The sequence below is a fragment of the Dermacentor variabilis genome, chromosome 10 (assembly GCF_050947875.1).
Source record: "Dermacentor variabilis isolate Ectoservices chromosome 10, ASM5094787v1, whole genome shotgun sequence".
NCBI classification, from domain to species: Eukaryota; Metazoa; Arthropoda; class Arachnida; order Ixodida; family Ixodidae; genus Dermacentor; species Dermacentor variabilis.
In genome coordinates, this window is record NC_134577.1 from 5,342,155 (window position 1) to 5,360,808 (window position 18,654).

Sequence of the window (18,654 nt, forward strand, 5' to 3'; positions counted from 1 at the left end):
CCCTGTCCTGTGCCAACCGATTCCAACTAGCACCCGCAAATTTCCTAATTTCGTTGCACCACCTAGTATTCTGTCATCCTCTACTGCGCTTCTCTTTTTTTGGTACTCATTCTGTCACCCTAATGGTCCAACGGTTATCTACTCTACACATTACATGACCTGCCCAGCACCATCTTTTTCTCTTCATGTCAATTAGAATGTCATCTATACCCGTTTGCTCTCTGATCGAAACTGCTCTCTTTCTGTTTCTTAAAATTATGCCTAGCATTCTTCGTTCAATCACTCTTTGCGCAGTCAACTTGTTCCCAAGCTTCTTTGTCAGTCTCCAAGTCTGTGCCCCATATGTCAGCACCAGTAAAATGCACTGATTGTACACTTTCCTTTTCAATGATAATGGTAAGCTTCCAGTCAGGAGGTCACGATATCTGCCATATGCAATCCAACCCATTTTTATTTTTCTGTGAATTTCCTTCTCATGGTCAGGGTTCCCTGTGTTTAGTTAACCTAAGTAAACATACTCCTTCACAGACTCTAGAGGCTGACTGGCGATCCTGAATTCTGGTTCCCTTGCCCTGTTATTCATCATTATCTTTGTCTACTGCATATTAATCTTCAGCCCCACTCTTACACTCTCTCTGTTAAGGTCTTCAATCATTTGTTGTAACTCGTCTGCAGTGTTGCTGAATGGAACAATGTCATCAGCAAACCGAAGGTTGCTGAGGTATTCACCATCGATCGTTACTCCTAAACCTTACCAGTCTAATAGCTTGAATATTTCTTCCAAGCATGCAGTGAATAGCATTGGAGAGATTGTGTTTCCTTGTCTGACTTCTTTTTTTTTATAGATATCTTCCTACTTTTCTTGTGTAGAATTAAGGTGGCTGTGGAATCTCTGCAGGTATTTTCCAAGGTATTTAAGTAGGTGGTCTGTACTTCTTGAGTACACAATGCCTCTATGACTGCTGGTATCTCTACTGAATCAAATGCTTTTTCGTAATCTATGAAAGCCATACAGACAGGCTTATTGTACTCTACGGATTTCTCGATAACCTGATTAATGACATGGATGTGATCCACCGTAGAGAATCCTTTCCTGAAGCCTACCTGTTTCCTTGGTTGACTAAGTCCAGTGTTGCCCTTATCCTATTGAAGATTATTTTGGTAAATATTTTATATAATACCGGGAGTAAGCTAATAGGCCTATAATTTTTCAGTTCTTTAATGTCTCCCTTTTTGTGGATTAGTATAATGTATGCATGTTTTTTACTGCCTTTAAGGGTTCAAATTTTCACAGGCACTTCCAAAAAAAGCTCTGAAGGCCTGCCAGTACACATGTTAGACATATCGGTGCTCATACTGTGACAGGAGATGGCGGGTGAACGCATGCATAATTATGGAATGCGTACTGTGTCCCGCGCCAATTTCCACTTCCTAATCTTGGTATGCTTCACCAGAATACTTCGCATATGCTATTCCGCTTAACATTGCTGTATTGAGGCGAAGCTGACTTTGGGAAACTGACATTATGCAACTTTCCGTGCTTTCGAGCTTCAAAGCCATTGGTGGAGATTGCAAAGGTGGAGTCAGCGCCATTTCTGACAGTGGCAAATTCTTTCAATAAGAAACACGGCACCGAACGGCAAGAACCTTAATAGCGAACGTCAAAGTAGCTAAGTCTAGCGTTGCAGCGGTGGTGGCTATGGCTGCTAGCAGATCTATGTGCGAGAGCGCTGATTTGAGTCTTCGAGATAATCAAAAGGGCTGCGTTGGCTTTGATTAATGCCATTTCGGACCTGTGGTCACGGCAAAATGTCCGGAAAATCGGACAGCGAAGGGTTGTTGCATCTGAAATTACAGACGTTCTTATACATTGACTCTATGGGGCAAGTGGTGGCGCCACGAAGCCGTCCGCATTATCGGGCATTTCACAAAAATCGGGTGTCCGGAAAATCAGTCGTTAAATGTACATTCGCTGCCAGGCTCCTTGCAGCTCGGTGCCATGTTTTTCATTGAAAGAATTTGCTGCTGTCAGAAATTGCGCTGACTCCACCTTTGAAATCCCCGCCAATGGCTTCAAAGCTCGAAAGCATGAAAAGTTGCATAATGCCGGTTTCAGAAAATCAGCTTCGTCTCAATACAGAAATGTTATGCGGAAAAGCATATGCAAAGTATTGCAGTGAAGCATACCAAGATTAGGAAGGGGGCAATTGTCGCGAGACACATTATGTATTCCTTTTGTTTCGTTTCATTCCATTTCACACGCATGCACCCGCTGTCTCCTGTCACATTATGAGCACCAATACGTCTAATAAGTGTACTGGCAGGCCTTCAGAGCTATTTCGGACGTGCCTGTGGCGAATTGAGCCCTTGGTGGAAGTAAAAGGCATGCATTAATATTTTCGGGCGTTTTCGCGGTCCCTAGGAGTCCGAAAATTGGACGTTGACTGTATACACAGTAACAGTAGAAAGAAGTCCACTAATCGAAACACCCTTCCTGACTGATGTCCGCTATTGGCTAATAGCAGCCACATATTGAAATCTACTATATTACGAAATAGAGCTTCCAGAAAAGAGTGACAAGCAGTTTGTGTTGAAAAGTGAGTGTTTGAGAGAAAAGTGTGACTTCACGCTCCATTTGTGAGCTCCGCATGCTGTGCAAGACCGCAAAACTTCGCCGAGATGTTCACAGCAGCATATGCTATTTGCGAACTGTGTTTTTTTCACCAAGCCCAAGAGGTGATTCAGGGCGCCTTAACAGACCAGAAAACATATTTATTTATCATAGTGAGACAAGCCCCCCAGTTATCACAAGGAGCAGGGTGATCAGTTCTGCTTATCATATGCGGATTTGATGGGCATTCCACCTTTGCAAAGTTCCTTGCATAAAGGCCGTTTATTTGGGTCGTAGAGCATCAGCAGCAAACGAGGCAACCAGCAGGTAGGGCGTAGCCAGAGAGCAAACTGGGTATGAGCCACGCGATGGAAACGGGACTTTTCAGCCTGCTGATCTTCGTCACGATCACCCCCGGAATTGAAGAGTAGCCATCATAGTGACCTATGAAGAGGTGAGGGGATCGTGATACGGCTTCAGCCGGTCAGTGTGCACAGTCTCTCGCCCCCAATGACACATATCGGGAAACGGCGATATAGGTTTGACCACGTAATTAACTGGTGATGGTTGCGCAACGACATGGTAAGGCCCGTGGTACTTCAGGAGGAGCTTGGATGAAAGGCCAGGAGGAGCAACAAGCGGGACCCACAGCCACACGCGTGAGTCGATAAGGAAGGATTGAAGGGGTGAGCTGAGGTTATGACGCTCTTTTTGGCAGCACTGTTGAGCAGACATCGAAGAACAGGCCACTTGTCGGCATTTCTCCGCATACTGAGCGACCGTAGAAACAGGTGAGCATTCAGGAGGGTCCGGCCGGTACAGGAGAACCATATCAATGGTGCTGGAGGGATGGCGGCCATAAAGCAGAAAGAATGGTAAGACTCTAGTAGTGGCTTGAGAGGCAGTGTTACATACATATGTGATGAATGGAAGTACAAGATCCCAGTTCGAGTGGTCAGATGAAACATACATTGATAGAATGTCACCGAGTTCTATTGAATCGTTCTGTTAAGCCATTGGTCTGTGGATCATAAGCAGAAGTAGCGCATTGAACAACTTGGCATTTAGATAGGAGTGACTGCAGGACATCCGAGAGGAATACGCGACTCTGATCGCTCAGCAGTTCATGAGGTGTGCCATGGCGGAGAACAAAGTTGTTTAGAATGAACGAGGCGACATCTTTTGCTGATGCGGCAGGCAAGGCGGCGGTTTCAGCATATCGTGTCAAATGATCTACGGCGACAACAATCGATCAGTTGCCAGCGCCAGTAGATGGAAGAGGCCTGTATAAATCAATGCCGCCACAGTCAAATGGCTGAGCTGGGCAGGGAACTGGCTGGAGAGGTGCAGTGGAGAGATGTGGGACGTATTTGCATTGTTGGCAGGCAATGCAGGAGCATACGCATTTGAGGACGAAGTTGTACATCCACGGATCAGAGCAGATCAGAGTGAAAAGCAGAGCATAAATCTTTTCAAAGGTGGTAGGGCACTACTAAGAGCCATGTGCAGCCGTCATTGTGGTAGTTGCAATGGTATAAAAGTCCACCTCAGATGGTGAAATGCTGTGCCTGTCGGCATAATGCTCGATGTGCCGAAGCTGCCGGAGGATTTGACAAAAAATCTAATATCATGACGATCCATTGGTCTTTTCGTTGCTCCAAGGCCATATCCAGGATGTCAAGTGGTGAAATATGCCTGTAGGTAGAAGTACTGGCGTCTGAAGTAACTGGGAAGCGCGAGAGGGCATCGGCGTCGGAGTGTCTGTGTCCAGAGGGATAGACGACATGGATATCATATTCCTGGATTCGGAGGGCTCACTGAGCAAGGCAGCCCGACAGGTCTTTGAGGTTAGACAACTAACAAAGAGCATGATGATTCATGACTATGTCAAAAGGTTGACTGTAGAGATATGGGCAAAATTTCTGAAAAGCCCATACGATAGCCAGGCACTCTTTTTCTGTTACTGAGTAATTGGCCTCAGGTTTTCTGAGGGCACGATTGGCATAAGCGACCACGTATTTAGCATTAGTGTTACCGAACTTCACACTGACACCAGTGGTGTCAGTGTGAAGTTCGGTAGGTGCGCTTAGATCAAAATGGCACAAGATGGGCAGAGACATGAGTAGGCAACAAAAAGTAGTAAAGGCATCATCAGAGACTTCCGACCAAGTAGAAAGTTCATTGTCGCCTTGGAGAAGTTGGTTTAGTGGTGCAATCACAGTAGCGAAATTGCAAACGAAACGTCGAAAATAGGACCATCAGCCAATGAAGCTGCGCAGTGCTTTCAAGTTAGTGGGCTTCGGGAATTCGGATACGGTGCGAAGTTCCACAGGATCAAGAAGAATGCCTTCTTTGGAGACAATGTGGCCTAATATAGTCAGTTTTCGAACTGCAAATAAACACTTTTTCAAATTAAGCTCGAGACCAGCATTCTGGAGACAGGTCAAAACTTGAAGTAAACAGCGAAGATGGAGCAGAAAAGCAGGGGAAAAGACAATGTCGTCGAGGTAGCAGAGACAAGTATGCCACTTCAGGCTGTGCAGGATGTCGTCCATCATGTGTTCAAAGGCGGCAGGCACGTTGCGCAGACCGAACGGCATTACAGTGAATCATAGAAGTCGTCTAATGTTACAAACGTGCTTTTAGAACAGTCAGCGTCAGCCATGGGCACCTGCCAGTAGCCAAAACAAAGATCTAAAGAGGCAAAAAACTCCGCTCCTTGCAAACAGTCAAGTGCGTCATTGATACGTGGCAATGGGTATACATCCTTTCGAGTAATCTTGTTAAGCCTTCGATAATCAACGCCAAATCGTATGGTGCTGTCTTTTTTTTTTTTAACTAGGACGACTGGTCATGCCCAGGGACGACTAGAAGGCTGGATGACACCGTGTTTGACCATATTGTGCACCTGGTCATTGATAATGCGTCTTTCAGTTGCCGATACTCGGTAGGGACGCTGTCGAATGGGTGCATGGCTCCCGGTGTCAATAGTGTGCAAAAGAGTCGTCGTGCGGCTGAGTGATGTTGCTTGGCAGTCAAAAAATCAAGAGAAGCCTTCGAGCAAATGAAGAACTTCGTTACGCTGCGTCGTTGTAAGGGCACTGGCAATAGCTGGCATAAAAGAATGCAGCAGTGGTGTCGTCCATCGTGTCAAATATTGAAGATGAGGCCAGTGGCTCTGCTCTGCCAAGGCTTTCACGGCGGTGTGAAGTAATTGGTTTGGCCAATGGGTTTGACACGTGCATGAGGGATGCGCCAGTTTTGAACTCGAGGACAGCAAATGGCAGTGGTAGTAAACGGCGGCGAACTAAGAGCTCAGATAAAGCAGAGTACTGTGCTGTCATCTAGAGTCATAAGAGATACTGACACGAGCGGAAGACCAGGCAGGTATAACGGTGTCTTCTGAAACGGCGATTTTGTGACAAGGGTCCTTGCGGTCAGTGATAATATTGGTCGAAAACTGAAACAGCTCGATTTTGGCGTGGGCGTAGTCAATGATCACATGATGTGTGGAGAGAAAGTCCTAACCTAATATGACGTGTGAACGTGATGGCAACATGATGAATTCTACAATATAAAGCACCTCCTGAATGATGACACGATAGGTGAGGCGCCGGATGGCTCAATGTGCTGTGTGTTGGCAGTCTGAAGGGACAGTTCAGAAAGCGGCGTTGTCACTTTTTCTATCTTGCAGCAAATACAGCAATCTATTGCAAAAAGTGCAGCGCCGGGGTCAACAAGTGCTACCGTCAATGTTCCTTCTATTGTGACTTCAATAACGTTTCCTTGGGAAGTGTGAAGCCTTATACATTTCGCTGACACCGCAGTTCTCGCCTCCTGAACTGCGATTTTTAGTTTTTCCTGGCACAGAGGGCTCCGTCAACGGTGAATGCGAAAAAGGGAGCGGTGGTGAGGAGAAGGTGAACGGCGAGCGGAGAATGTGGTCTCGACGTCACGAGGAGATTCAAAATTGTCTGAATAGTTGCGGCGTTGTTGGAAACGTGGCGCATATGGACGCACATTGTTGGGGACGTTCGGTGTAAGGAGGCGATAGTGACGTGCCACGTGTCCAGCACGGCCACAATAAAAACAAATCGGACGATTCTCTTCCATGCGCCAATGGTCTTGACGTCATGCATACTGCACCACTGGCCGGGCAAAGAGGGGATACGGGCGGGTGCAAAAGCGGGCGAGGGGGACTGTAGGTCTGTGGTGCAGGCCTCGTAGCAACGCTCAGAGCCTGCTGGAGAGAAGGTGAAATGCTGTCAGCTACCTGCTCCTTGATGACATATTGGAGAGCGGGCACCAACGGAGAACCCGACTGGCCATGTGTTAATGGAATCAGAGAAAGCTGACGAGCCACCTCTTCACAGACGAACTCCTTGATCTGTAGCAGCAGCGAAGTGTTATCCGGGGCAAAAGCCAAGCTTGACATTGAAGTGGCCTTAGAAGAAGATTGGCAGGTGGCTATGCATTGTTTGCATAGTTCCTCGAAACTTTAACAGAGACTGACGAGTTCAGAGACTGTCACCGGATTTTTCACCAACAGCATTTGGAAGGCATCGTCTTCAATGCCTTTTAAGATATGGCGCATCTTCTCAGCATCAGCCATCGTGATGTCAACGCGGCTACAGAGGTCGACAACATCTTCCACATAACTGGTAAATGTCTCCCTGCACTGTTGCGCACGATGACGTAAACGTTGCTTGGCGCTAAGCTTGCGAACGGCGGGGCGCTCAAGTACCTCTATCAGGTAAGTTTTTCAGGCCGTCAACATCGCGAGATCACATTCGTGGTTGCGGTGCCACACGCTGGCGACACCGCTCAAATAAAATGACAGGTAATTCAGTTTTTTGGTGTCATCCCAGTGGTTGTGGATTCTCACTCGGTCGTAGTCAGTGAGCCAGTCATCTACGTCATGGTCTTCGGTACCGCTGAAGGTGGGTGGGTCACCCGCCGTGGTTGCTCAGTGGCTATGGTGTTGGGCTGCTGAGCACGAGGTCGCGGGATCGAATCCCGGCCACGGCGGCCGCATTTCGATGGGGGCGAAATGCGAAAACACCCGTGTGCTTAGATTTAGGTGCACGTTAAAGAACCCCAGGTGGTCGAAATTTCCGGAGTCCTCCACTACAGCGTGCCTCATAATCAGAAAGTGGTTTTGGCACGTAAAACCCCAAATATTATTATTATTAAGGTGGGTGGGTCGCGTTGACGCAACGGGCCAGGGCAGCGGGTTGTGGTTGTGGTGGTCCTTCTTCCGGCATAATGAAGAAGGGTTGCAATGTCCAAATGTGAAGTTCAGATTTTCTGTTGTACCCAGCAGCTCCACCAATTGTAAAGGGGGTTTATTCGGGTCGTAGAGCAGCAGCGACAAACGCAGCACCAGCAGTTGGGGCACAGCCAGAGAGCGAACTGGGCACTAGCCCCGTCATGACAACGAGGCTTTTCAGCCTGCCAACCTTCTTCGTCACACTTGCAAAGTTCTCCATTTGCCTGTAACAAGTTTTGAGGGTTTGTTTGCACTGAAGCTTTTTTGAAAGTGTATCTTGATATGAATTCTTGCAGTAGTGAGTCATATATCATACCCATAGCTCTGATTGGAAATAAGATAAGCTACTGAAAAGTTAATGTAGTAACCTGCACTTTCAATTTTAATAGCTTCAAAGAAGAGTGTGCTTTACCATTTATTTCTTCTGAACAAATGGCATCCTTGCTTGCTTTGTTCGCCAAAAGAAGAAATGAGAACTGCCAGCCTATACAGAAACTACAGCTAGGTTTATCTGCCACCTCTCAGAGCCAGTTTGACCCCCACACCGTCACATCACTTGCCAGCTTTCCTGTTGATTCTATATTAATGCATTATAATCAGCATAGCAGATGCGCTTTTGGGGGCTCATACATATCAGGTGGCTGTATTACTGCAAGTGCACTCATTCTAATTTCTTAAACTCTTTACCAGTGTGTTCTAACACTGAATCGTCCATTTTTTGTTTTATTTATTTTTCTTTAGAGTTTCGTCCTACAAGTCCAAGCACATCCTCTGCTTATCTCCGATATGTCTTCGCGGCAATCAAGCGTTGTCGGCACTTCTGGCGTCAGCTGGCACAACCAGTTTGAGACACATGAGCGAAATTGGTGCACACTTCACTGGCCCCCACATGCCCTGACAACCATGAATGGCTTTGGCAACACTCCAAGGGTCAGATGTTGTACACCTACATAAATATCAAGAAATGTGAACGTGGGAACAGCCTTAGCTCAATTGGTAGAACATCACATGCGTAATGCAAAAAATCTGGGTATGGCTTTCACCGATGGCAAGATGTTTATTCGGCCACTTTCATTTCCTTATTCTATCATTTCTACATCTTAATTATTATGAATAATTTCCCCTGTGCTTTCCTTGGCTTTATTATCTGTTGGCTTCATATGGTTGTGACTAACGAAAATCAGGCCCCTTGGCTCCTTGCCTTCTTTTCAGTAAATAATGATGTTTTAGGGAGTTTAAGCAGAACAAATTTTGATGCGAAATTTAAGATGGAACACTACCCATCGTGGTGGTGAAGTGGCTATGGCGTTACGCTGCTAAGCTCGAAGGCACAGGATCAAATCCTGGCCGCGACGGCTGTATTTCTATGGGGGCGAATTGGGTGCACATAGGGTGCACATTAAAGAACCCCAAGTAATCAAAATTAATCTGGAGTCCATCACTACGGCATGCCTCATAATCATATTGTGGTTTAGGCACATAAAACCCTAAATTTAATTAACTTTTTTTTATATGGAACAAAAAGCAATAAGCGCAAAGTCCTATTCTGAAGTTCATTGGCTAAAAATGCAGGTCACTTTGCTGTCATTGCGTAACGCAAGTAGGATTATAATCAATCATGATGACCAGTTCTCGGACACATTTTTCTAACCAGTGATTTAACAGAATAAGCCACCTCCTAGTAGAATGTTCCAAGTGAACCTCTATTCAAAAAAGCCAAATATTTAAATACATTCCTTGATTGAAGTATTTTGCCTGCCCTTTTGGGCATCCCCACCGCTCACTAACTTTCTCTTGAGCGGTCTCCAGCAGCTGTACCCTGCCTACTGCAGAGGCCCAGTGCACTGGTAGCCACATTCATTACTGCACCTCCAGAAGGAGTGTCACTCACCTGAAGAGCCAGGGCAAGCAAAAGGTGGTCACGGCCTGTGCCAGTCAGCCCGCTTGCAGCATTTACAACCATCATGACAAAGTGTGGACTGTGACCTGCGCACCAATACAAGGGACTCTCTCAATGCATGAACATTAACCACTAGCTGCTGTGTTCAACAGCCTGAAAAAATGCGGCAGACAATAGACAAATCACTGCACAAAATGTCAATGATTTACTTTCCACACAGTTCCACAGCTGAACTACATGCCACGTAGAAAGCTCTGAAAATTGTGGAGATGGATTTGCACACGGCTTAGCCTATGAGCGACAATCAAGAAAGGGAACGACGCCCTTCCACTTCGCAACGCAACAAAGGCAGAGTTCATCGACTTTCCGACACGGAGCAGAGAAGACCCCAGCATCAGATCGCCAACAAACGCAAGTTTATTAACTCAAGATGGAACACAGTAAAGCAGTCACAGCACTTACGGGCAAAGGCTCACCACAAGACCAATCTGAGTATGCGCGGCTGCTGCGCTAGGGCTCGCCGGGTAGCAGTCCACCAAGCTTGAGAACATAAAGTCGCAGGAGCAAAGGTCCCATGTAACCAACTCATTGCGGGCCTGTGAGCATCTGCTGCGGCGATGAAGTGCTGAGCAAAAGAGAGCTCAGGCAGAGAAGGCGCCCGGGGCCCAAAAATAAAAATGGTTGAGTCACAACTGGCTACTTGCGAACACACCTCAAATCATGCGCAGCGCGACCAAGAGCCACTGCAGAAGTGAAGCAGTGTTATGTTCTGTAGAAAGTCCAAGCGCAATAAGATCCTATCGCACCCTGCATGCAGTTTGCTTTAGGTGTGAGGGAAAGCATGCAAGGTTGAGCCAAGAGGGATGGTGGCTTGATGAGTGCAGTCTTCCCATGTGAGCAAGGGGAGAGGGGGGGGTGAGCTTGCAGCAACGCAATCAAGTGCGTGTGGAGGGAGGGGAAAGAAGTGGGGGTGCATGTTGGCACAAGTCTCCTTTTGTAGCGCGGCCATAACTTGGCATGGCTGTCTGCTTGGCTGAGTGCATACGTGGCCCATGCACCTTATTTTAGAGGTAATCTGCCCCGTGAGCCAAGACTGGGCGAGCTGCGATGACATGGCATCATGCATGCCAACTTTCTGTGTGTTTATTACTGGAGGTTGCGTAATTTTGACTTTCAGACATGTGTTCAAGCGAGAGAAGCATTCAATCCCTGCTGCCAGCACTTCTCATGATAGTGTCATCTCACAACGCGTGACACTATCAGCTGCGATGAATGAGCGGACGCAAAAGCGCAGCTGGCTTCACTTCGTACCACTGTTGTGAAGTGTGGGATCTCTCACACCCGTGCTCTTGCAACAAAAGAACGACAACACAGTAGTGCAAACAATCACAAGGGCATTTATTGCACCTTTCATAGATCAATGCCTGCTAGCCGAGTTGCTATCCACAAAACATGCCGATGGGCGCGCGACAAATCTAGGAAGTCCGACTCACCGCGACCGGATAGCGAGCGAATATGTTCGCCCCATGCTGGATCCCAACATCTGGTCGTTCGCGTGTACGGTCACGCGCATGGTGGCGCGTTCCAAGGCGGCCACGCAAGACGGTCTCGCAGAAGCATGGGTCGGCGCACGCGCGGCACGGCACGTCCGTACTGCTCGCTGTCCCAAACCCAAGAGAGAGCGCCTTCCGCTCCAGCACCCAAGTAACCCCGCCGGTAACAGCGCAACACTCGCGCCATCTCTCGCGCTGTGCTTCAACCACATGCAGGCCACGCCACATCATGCAGGCCACACGGCGAAGCAAGATTGCAGGAGATGGGAGAAAACAAGATATCTGGGGACGCACGTGAGTCGCACATCCCCACATCCCCCCAACCTTAAATCACTACATATTCCGGCGAAACATGTCACACGCTCTAACATCAATGCGTGCTTTGCGAACAAGATAGTACATGCAACAGTGGCCGCGCTGAGGAAATGTCCACACGCTGTCCATAACATGCGAGCCCACATTGTCCCTGGGTACACCGCTGGCGTCCGCCGGTCACAGCAGCAGATTTGCAGACTCGACGTCACGATTCCAGGCCAGGACTCCGGAGACGATGACGCAGTAGTGGGTACGAACAAGCGTCGCTCGCGCCGGCGGGCCCTGCTGGCGAGAGCCACAGTAGCTGTCGGTGACCGCCGGCTCTTTTCTCCGCCGCCGAAGTCGCTGCGCCGAACTCGCCACAGCATCACCATTGCCCAGTGGCTCGATCGTAGTCCGGGGCAGCAGCGCAGACGATGTGCAGGTGACAGCAAACCAGGGGTGACTCCAATCACGCTGCGTACACTCAACACACTCGGCAAACACTAAAGTAGTGCAAGGGAGAGGAATTCTGCATGCGCATCGCCCACGTGGTATGATGTTCAACTCGGCTAGCAAAAGATCGGGCAGCTATTCAGATGCTAAGTTCACGTGAACGAAGCTCGCTTCCTTGAGTTGAACGAGTAATTTCAATTCGTGTGAGGCTAAATAGAATGAGGGAAGCAAATTGCAACACCTCAACACCACGGTCCACCAGGTTGTGTCCCTCCACGTGCGGCAGGCAGCTTCGTAAAGCCTTAGGCCTAAAGCGTCGCTACCCTGACAACAACTGGCATCCAAAAACAACACCCAAAATGAGCGCAAAACAGGCAGCCGCGAGGATACGTCAGCTCTGTGAGGTGGTCCTACTCCGCTCGGTGCACACAGCATCCGAGTTGGCGGCGCCCACCGTCCCAGACGGTGTCGGAGCGCCCGGTGCCAGGTCACAATACCAGTCAGCCCGTAATGGCACCCGTGGCCCGCGGCCACCCGGCTCCCAGAGCCACGACTTCATCAGAGTCAAAGAGATAGGAGAAGCTAATTATATGAGAAATTCGGACCACCCATGAGGCTTCCGTACTCACTCGCTTCAGGCTTGGCAATGCTCCGCGGGCGCTGAGCCTCGCTCACCCAGGATGCAGACCACGTGGCTCTCGTACCAACGAATGCCATTAAAAAAAACACTTGCGAAAAGGCTTAGCATGTTGATATGTTCAAACACACTACAGCCACCGTCGCCTCGCTCAAGAAAGCACGCCGCCAACGCTAGCGATCAAAATCCACGCTAGCCCTATGCTTCGGTTCAAACAAAGGTCTCGAACGAAGCAAAACTGTTAAATCTATCGTCCGATGCCCCAAGAGCCCCACTGGGCGCCAGATGTGGGATCTCTCACACCCGTGCTCTTGGGACAAAGGAACGACAACACAGTAGTGCAAACAATCACAAGGGCATTTATTGCACCTTTCACAGATCAATGCCTGCTAGCCGAGTTGCTATCCACAAAACATGCCGATGGGCGCATGACAAATCTAGGAAGTCCGACTCACCGCAACCAGATAGCGAGCGAATATGTTCGCCCCATGCTGGATCCCAACGCCTGGTCGTTCGCGTGTACAGTCATGCGAATGGTGGCGCGTTCCAAGGCGGCCACGCGAGACGGTCTCGCAGAAGCATGTGTCGGCGCACGCACGGCATGGCACGTCCGTACTTCTCGCTGTCCCGAACCCAAGAGAGAGCGCCTTCCGCTCCCGCACCCAAGTAACCCCGCTGGTAGCAGCGCAACACTCGCGCCATCTCTCGCGCTGCACTTCAACCACATCTACCGCCGCGGGTGTCACGCAGGCCACGCGGCAAAGCGGGATTGCAGGAGCTGGGGGAAAACAAGATATCTGAAGACGCGCGTGAGTCGCGCATCCCCACAGAAGATATTGTCGACACGGCATGAAATCGCATCTTTCATCGCCAATTAAATTCAACAAACTGATTTGTTTTCTCATTCAAATTTGCTTTTTCCAATTGCCCGACAATTCATAAAATGTTGCGGGCTCTTCAGCGCAAGGAAAATTCATTGGCGACTATACTTATTTACATAAAAGTTCAAATTTAAATGTGACAAAATTTTAATATAGCATAGCAAACCGCCAACTATACCGCCTTCGTTATATCGAAATTTAACTCTATATGCGTGGTGTGGGGACGCTCGACTCTCACACATGATCTTGTTTTCCCCACATGGCTCTCAAGTCTCCTGTAATCTGGCTTCTCCATGTAGCTAAGTGTCGGTGGCGGTCGGTGTGGTGGCAGATTAGTATGAGAGATGGTGCGAGTGTTGCGCTGCTCACACCACCTAATGGCGGGGTTACTCGGGCGCAAAGGGGGGTAGCCTGTTCCTTTTTCTATTGGGGTCAGCGGCATGCATGGTCGTCTCACGTTGGCGACATATTGTCTCACGTTGGCCGATCCTCTGACCGCCAAAAAAGCTTTGGAGCAGCTCTGGGAGCAGAAAATTCAGACCATTGGAGCAGGTTTGGAGCATGAACTCCCATTTCAGAGCACTAAATACGCTAAAGGTCAGTATGAATGAAATACAGGCATACAAGGAAAAGGTGTTCCTTATTTGACTTTGCAGAATACTATCAGGTTATGGCAGATCACTTCTGTGGAAGCCCGCAAGGCGAGCAAAAAACCCGACTGTAACATAAAGCTACGGAGAAAACCCATATGTGTGTTTCCCAGGAACTGCCATTAATTTACATACCTGATGTGCCAAATAAATGTGGCCAAGGAAAAAAATAACTGAAGGCTTTGCGTGAACAGTGTCCATTCAATGTTGATAGGCTTATGTTAATGCTAGACGAGTTGTTGTTGTCATTTATTGTGAACAAATAATATTTAGTTATAATGAACTAAAAATTATTACCTTACTTGTGCAGTAAGGTGTCCATGCAAAGATTGTGGAATATCTTGAGAAATTACCAATAACCGCGTATATAGCGACGTAGGTCTTGTGTTGCCCTTTTGCCAACCAAAAAAAAAAAGCCTGCGAATATATATATTTTTTTAATCCACATGGCCACGCATCCCCACACCAGTAATATATTGTTACACATGAGGTGTTTTAATGCAGAACCAGATGAATCTGGTTGATAGGCGCGGTTGTTGAAGAGCGGTCTCGCGGCAGCTTGGCTAACGTCGTTCTCTTCCTTCTTTCATCTGGTTGTTTGCGCGGCAGGCGTGGTTCATGACAGCTTGTGACATTTCCCCGCTGGCAGACGAAGCCCGCCGGGTGAGTCAGTCATCTCGTGGGTTGCAATGCCTCAGACGCGCGACGTGTGTCACTTCAGCCTTGGCGGAGCGTCGTCCACTGCTCGTGAGACGCGCAATGCGGTAGTTTACTTCGCTGAGGCGCTCCAGAATAACGCAAGGGCTGACGTAGTGGGCGAGAAACTTCTGGCACAAGCCACGCTTCCGCAACGGCGTCCAGAGCCACACAAGGTCACCAGGATCGAAGTAAACGTGGCGGTGACGCCCGTCATAGCGTATCTTGGACCAGTCCTGCGATGCTATGGTGCGTAGCCTAGCGAGGCGTTGCGCTTCTTCTGCTCGACATAGGATCTCATCAATTGATTCGTTGTCATGAGCGAAGTAGGGAAATATGGTGTCGAGGGTGTAGCGCGGCGGACGAGCATACAGAAGGAAAAATGGTGAGTAACCAGTGGTCTCGTGTCTCGCGGTATTGAAGGAAAAGGTAATGAAAGGCAAGATACTGTCCCAATTCTTGTGTGCTGAATCGACGTACATGGACAGCATGTTGGCAAGCGTTCTGTTTGTGCGCTCGACCAGACCATTAGTTTGTGGATGGTAGGGCGTAGAATGGCAGAAGCTACATGAACACAGACGAAGGGTTTCTTCAACCACGTCTGCAGTAAACTGTCGCCCACGATCGCTGATTACTATGCGAGGAGGTCCATGTCAGAGTATAACGTCAGCCAGCAAGAAGATAGAAACTTCTGTAGCTGTGGCCGATGGCAATGCGGCGGTCTCACAATAGCAGGTAAGGTGATCGACGCAAACGATAACCCAACGATTACCCTTGGAGGATCGCGGGAAAGGGCCCAGCAGATCTATACCAACTTGCTCAAAGGGGACGCTAGAAGGGGGAACTGGTTGAAGCAGGCCATGTGGCGCTTGTGGCGGACGCTTGTAGCGCTGGCATTGAGAGCAGCTGGCGACGTACCGTTCGATATCTTTCCGCATCTTAGGCCAGTAAAAACGTTCTTGAGCCCGGTAGAGCGTACGTGTGGAACCAAGATGACCGGAAGCTGGGTCATCGTGCATGGCGTGTAATACTTGGTGGCGAAGGTTCTTGGGGACAACTAAAAGGTAGCGTGCACCGGTGGTCGAGTAGCTCTTCTTATAGAGCGCGCCACCATCCCGTAGGCGAAAGCGACTGCCTGCAGGTGACTCCTGTGCTGCCGCGAAGAGCGGTTGTAAGCTCTCGTCCTTGTGCTGCTCGGATATGACGGTACCCATATCCGGAAATTCCGGGGACACAAAAGCGATGTATTCATCAAAATTGTCCGCATCACATTCAGTTGTTTGAAGTGGCATCCGAGAGACAATCAGCGTCAGCATGCCGCCGGCCACTTTTGTAGCAAATAACGAAATCGTATTCCTGTAGACGGAGGGCCCAGCGCACTAGTCGTCCTGAGGGATCCCGCAGATTCACAAGCCAGCATAGCGAATGATGATCTGTTATCACAGTGAAGGGGTGCCCATAGAGATACGAACGAAACCGTTGCACGGCGAAGATGACCGCCAGACACTCTTGTTCGGTGACTGTGTAGTTGTGCTCGGAGCGGCTCAAGGACCGGCTAGCGTAAGAGATCACGTGCTCACTGTCGCCAACACGCTGAACTAGCACAGCACCGATGCCTACGCCGCTGGCATCGGTGTGAATCTCAGTTGGTGATGAAGGGTCAAAGTGGCGAAGAATTGGTTGGGATGTCAACAGGAACTTGAGCTGGCGAAACGATGAGTCGCAATCTGCAGTCCACTCAAAGGGAACACCTTTTTGGAGAAGGCGTGTAAGGGGATGAGCCATATCAGCAAACCGGGGAATGAATCGGCGAAAATAGGAGCACAAGCCCAAGAAACTTCTTAACGGCTTGGCAGAGTTGGGTACTCTAAATGCTTCTACGGCCGCAGTCTTTTGTGGATCTGGTCGGATGCCTTCTTTAGCGACCAGATGGCCTAGCACAAGAGTTTTTCGTTCCCCAAAACGGCATTTTTTTTAATTGAGCACAAGACCCGCTTTCTCCAAGCAGTTCAAGACCAAATCCAAACGTTTGTTGTGCTCACTAAACGTTCGCCCGAAGATCACAACATCGTCTAAGTAGCACATGCAAACTTCCCATTTTAAGCCGCGTAATATTGCGTCCATGAACCTTTCGAACGTTGCGGGCGCGTTACACAACCCGAAAGGCATCACGTTAAACTCGAATAGTCCGTCGGGTGTTACAAATGCTGTCTTTTCTCTGTCGTTCTTGTGTATAGGAATTTGCCAGTAACCTGACCGTAAATCAATTGAGGAAAAGTAAGATGCCGCAAAGAGACAGTCGATGGCGTCGTCAATTCGTGGGAGCGGATATACATCTTTCTTAGCAACGGCGTTTAGGCGACGGTAATCAACACAGAACCGCCACGTACCGTCTTTCTTCTTCACCAATATCACGGGGGCTGCCCAAGGACTAGATGATTCTCGAATGACGCCTTTGCATAGCATTTCTTGGACCTGATCGTTGATTATCTTGCGTTCTGATGGGGATACACGATAGGGTTTTTGTCGGATTGGCTGGGCGGCTCCTGTGTTGATGCGGTGACGAGTTCTGGACGCAGGAATTGATGGCGGTCCATCGTGCTGCGCAAAGTCGAATACCGAGGTATGTTTCGTAAGCAGGGCCATCAAAACTTGACGCTCGTTATCGCTGAGTGACTTATCAATCATGGAAAGTATCTTCGAGCTCCCGGGGCTCGAGACATTGGTTGCTCCTCCATCGGGGAGCTCTGCAAGTACTGCCACCGATACGGGCGAGTCTTCCTGAAACGTGGCAATCTTTAGGCCTTGAGGTAGCACTGCCGCTTCAGTGGAACAGTTTAGCGCCCACAGCCCCGCGCATCCATTGGTCACTGAGACCACGCAGTGCGGAACTAACACGTTTTTCTTGAGGCAGTTTCGATATACAGGTTCCACTGCAGCATCGAACGAGATAGGAGTCGGAGATGAACAGGCGACGGCAACACGCATCGCAGATAAGGTGGGCACAACTGTATCCTCAGACACGCACAACACACTCTCCGGGCAAGCTTCACCTTCAAAGAGCACAGGTGAAACACTGGTGTCGACACTGAGTTCTCCCGTCCGGCAGTCAACATTCGCACCACACAATTGCAAAAAGTCAATCCCCAGAATCACGTCATGCGAGGAGCGAGGAAGAACAGTAAACTTTGCATTAAAAGCTTTCCCACCCAAAGACACATCCACGTTACACACACCAACCGGGTATAATGCTTCACCACTGACTCCACAGAAACTTGTGCACTGGTCCCAACGAAACATAACCTTGCGTCCCAGAAGGCCTTTAAACCCCACACTCATGACCGAGACAGTTGCTCCCGTGTCGACTAAAGCCATTGTAGAAACCCCATCAATCAGTACATGAACCTTATTCTTTAGCATAAACATAGTTGGAGGCAGTTGAGTCGGCAGCACAAATTTTCCAGCGACCTCACCTCCATCGGCCGCGCTGGCTAGTTTCCCGGCGGGGGCGACACGAAACGGCGCCGAGGCGATGGTGACGTGAATCGCGGCCGAGGGGATGGCGATCGGGAGGCTCAGAAGGCTGGTGGTGGCATCAGAGTACGGTCGGAGGCAGGGGAGCGGTAGCGGTTCCGGGTTCTTTCTTCTCCAAAGTAGGTCTCCTGGGCGGTGCATCGGTCCTCTCGAAAGTGGCTTCCTGAAGTGGA

The 18,654-nt window shown here is 49.1% G+C and overlaps 1 protein-coding gene across 5 annotated transcripts in view; it reads right to left on the reverse strand.

Moving 5' to 3' along the window:
- LOC142559761 (GTP-binding protein 2) overlaps positions 1-18,654 on the reverse strand; it is a 110,613-nt gene that overhangs the window by 57,362 nt on the left and 34,597 nt on the right. For all 5 annotated transcript variants that reach the window (XM_075671389.1, XM_075671387.1, XM_075671388.1 and 2 more), the window contains exon 6: positions 9,772-9,866. In XM_075671389.1, the coding sequence (XP_075527504.1) occupies positions 9,772-9,866 (95 nt within the window). The remainder of the gene's footprint in view (positions 1-9,771; positions 9,867-18,654) is intronic.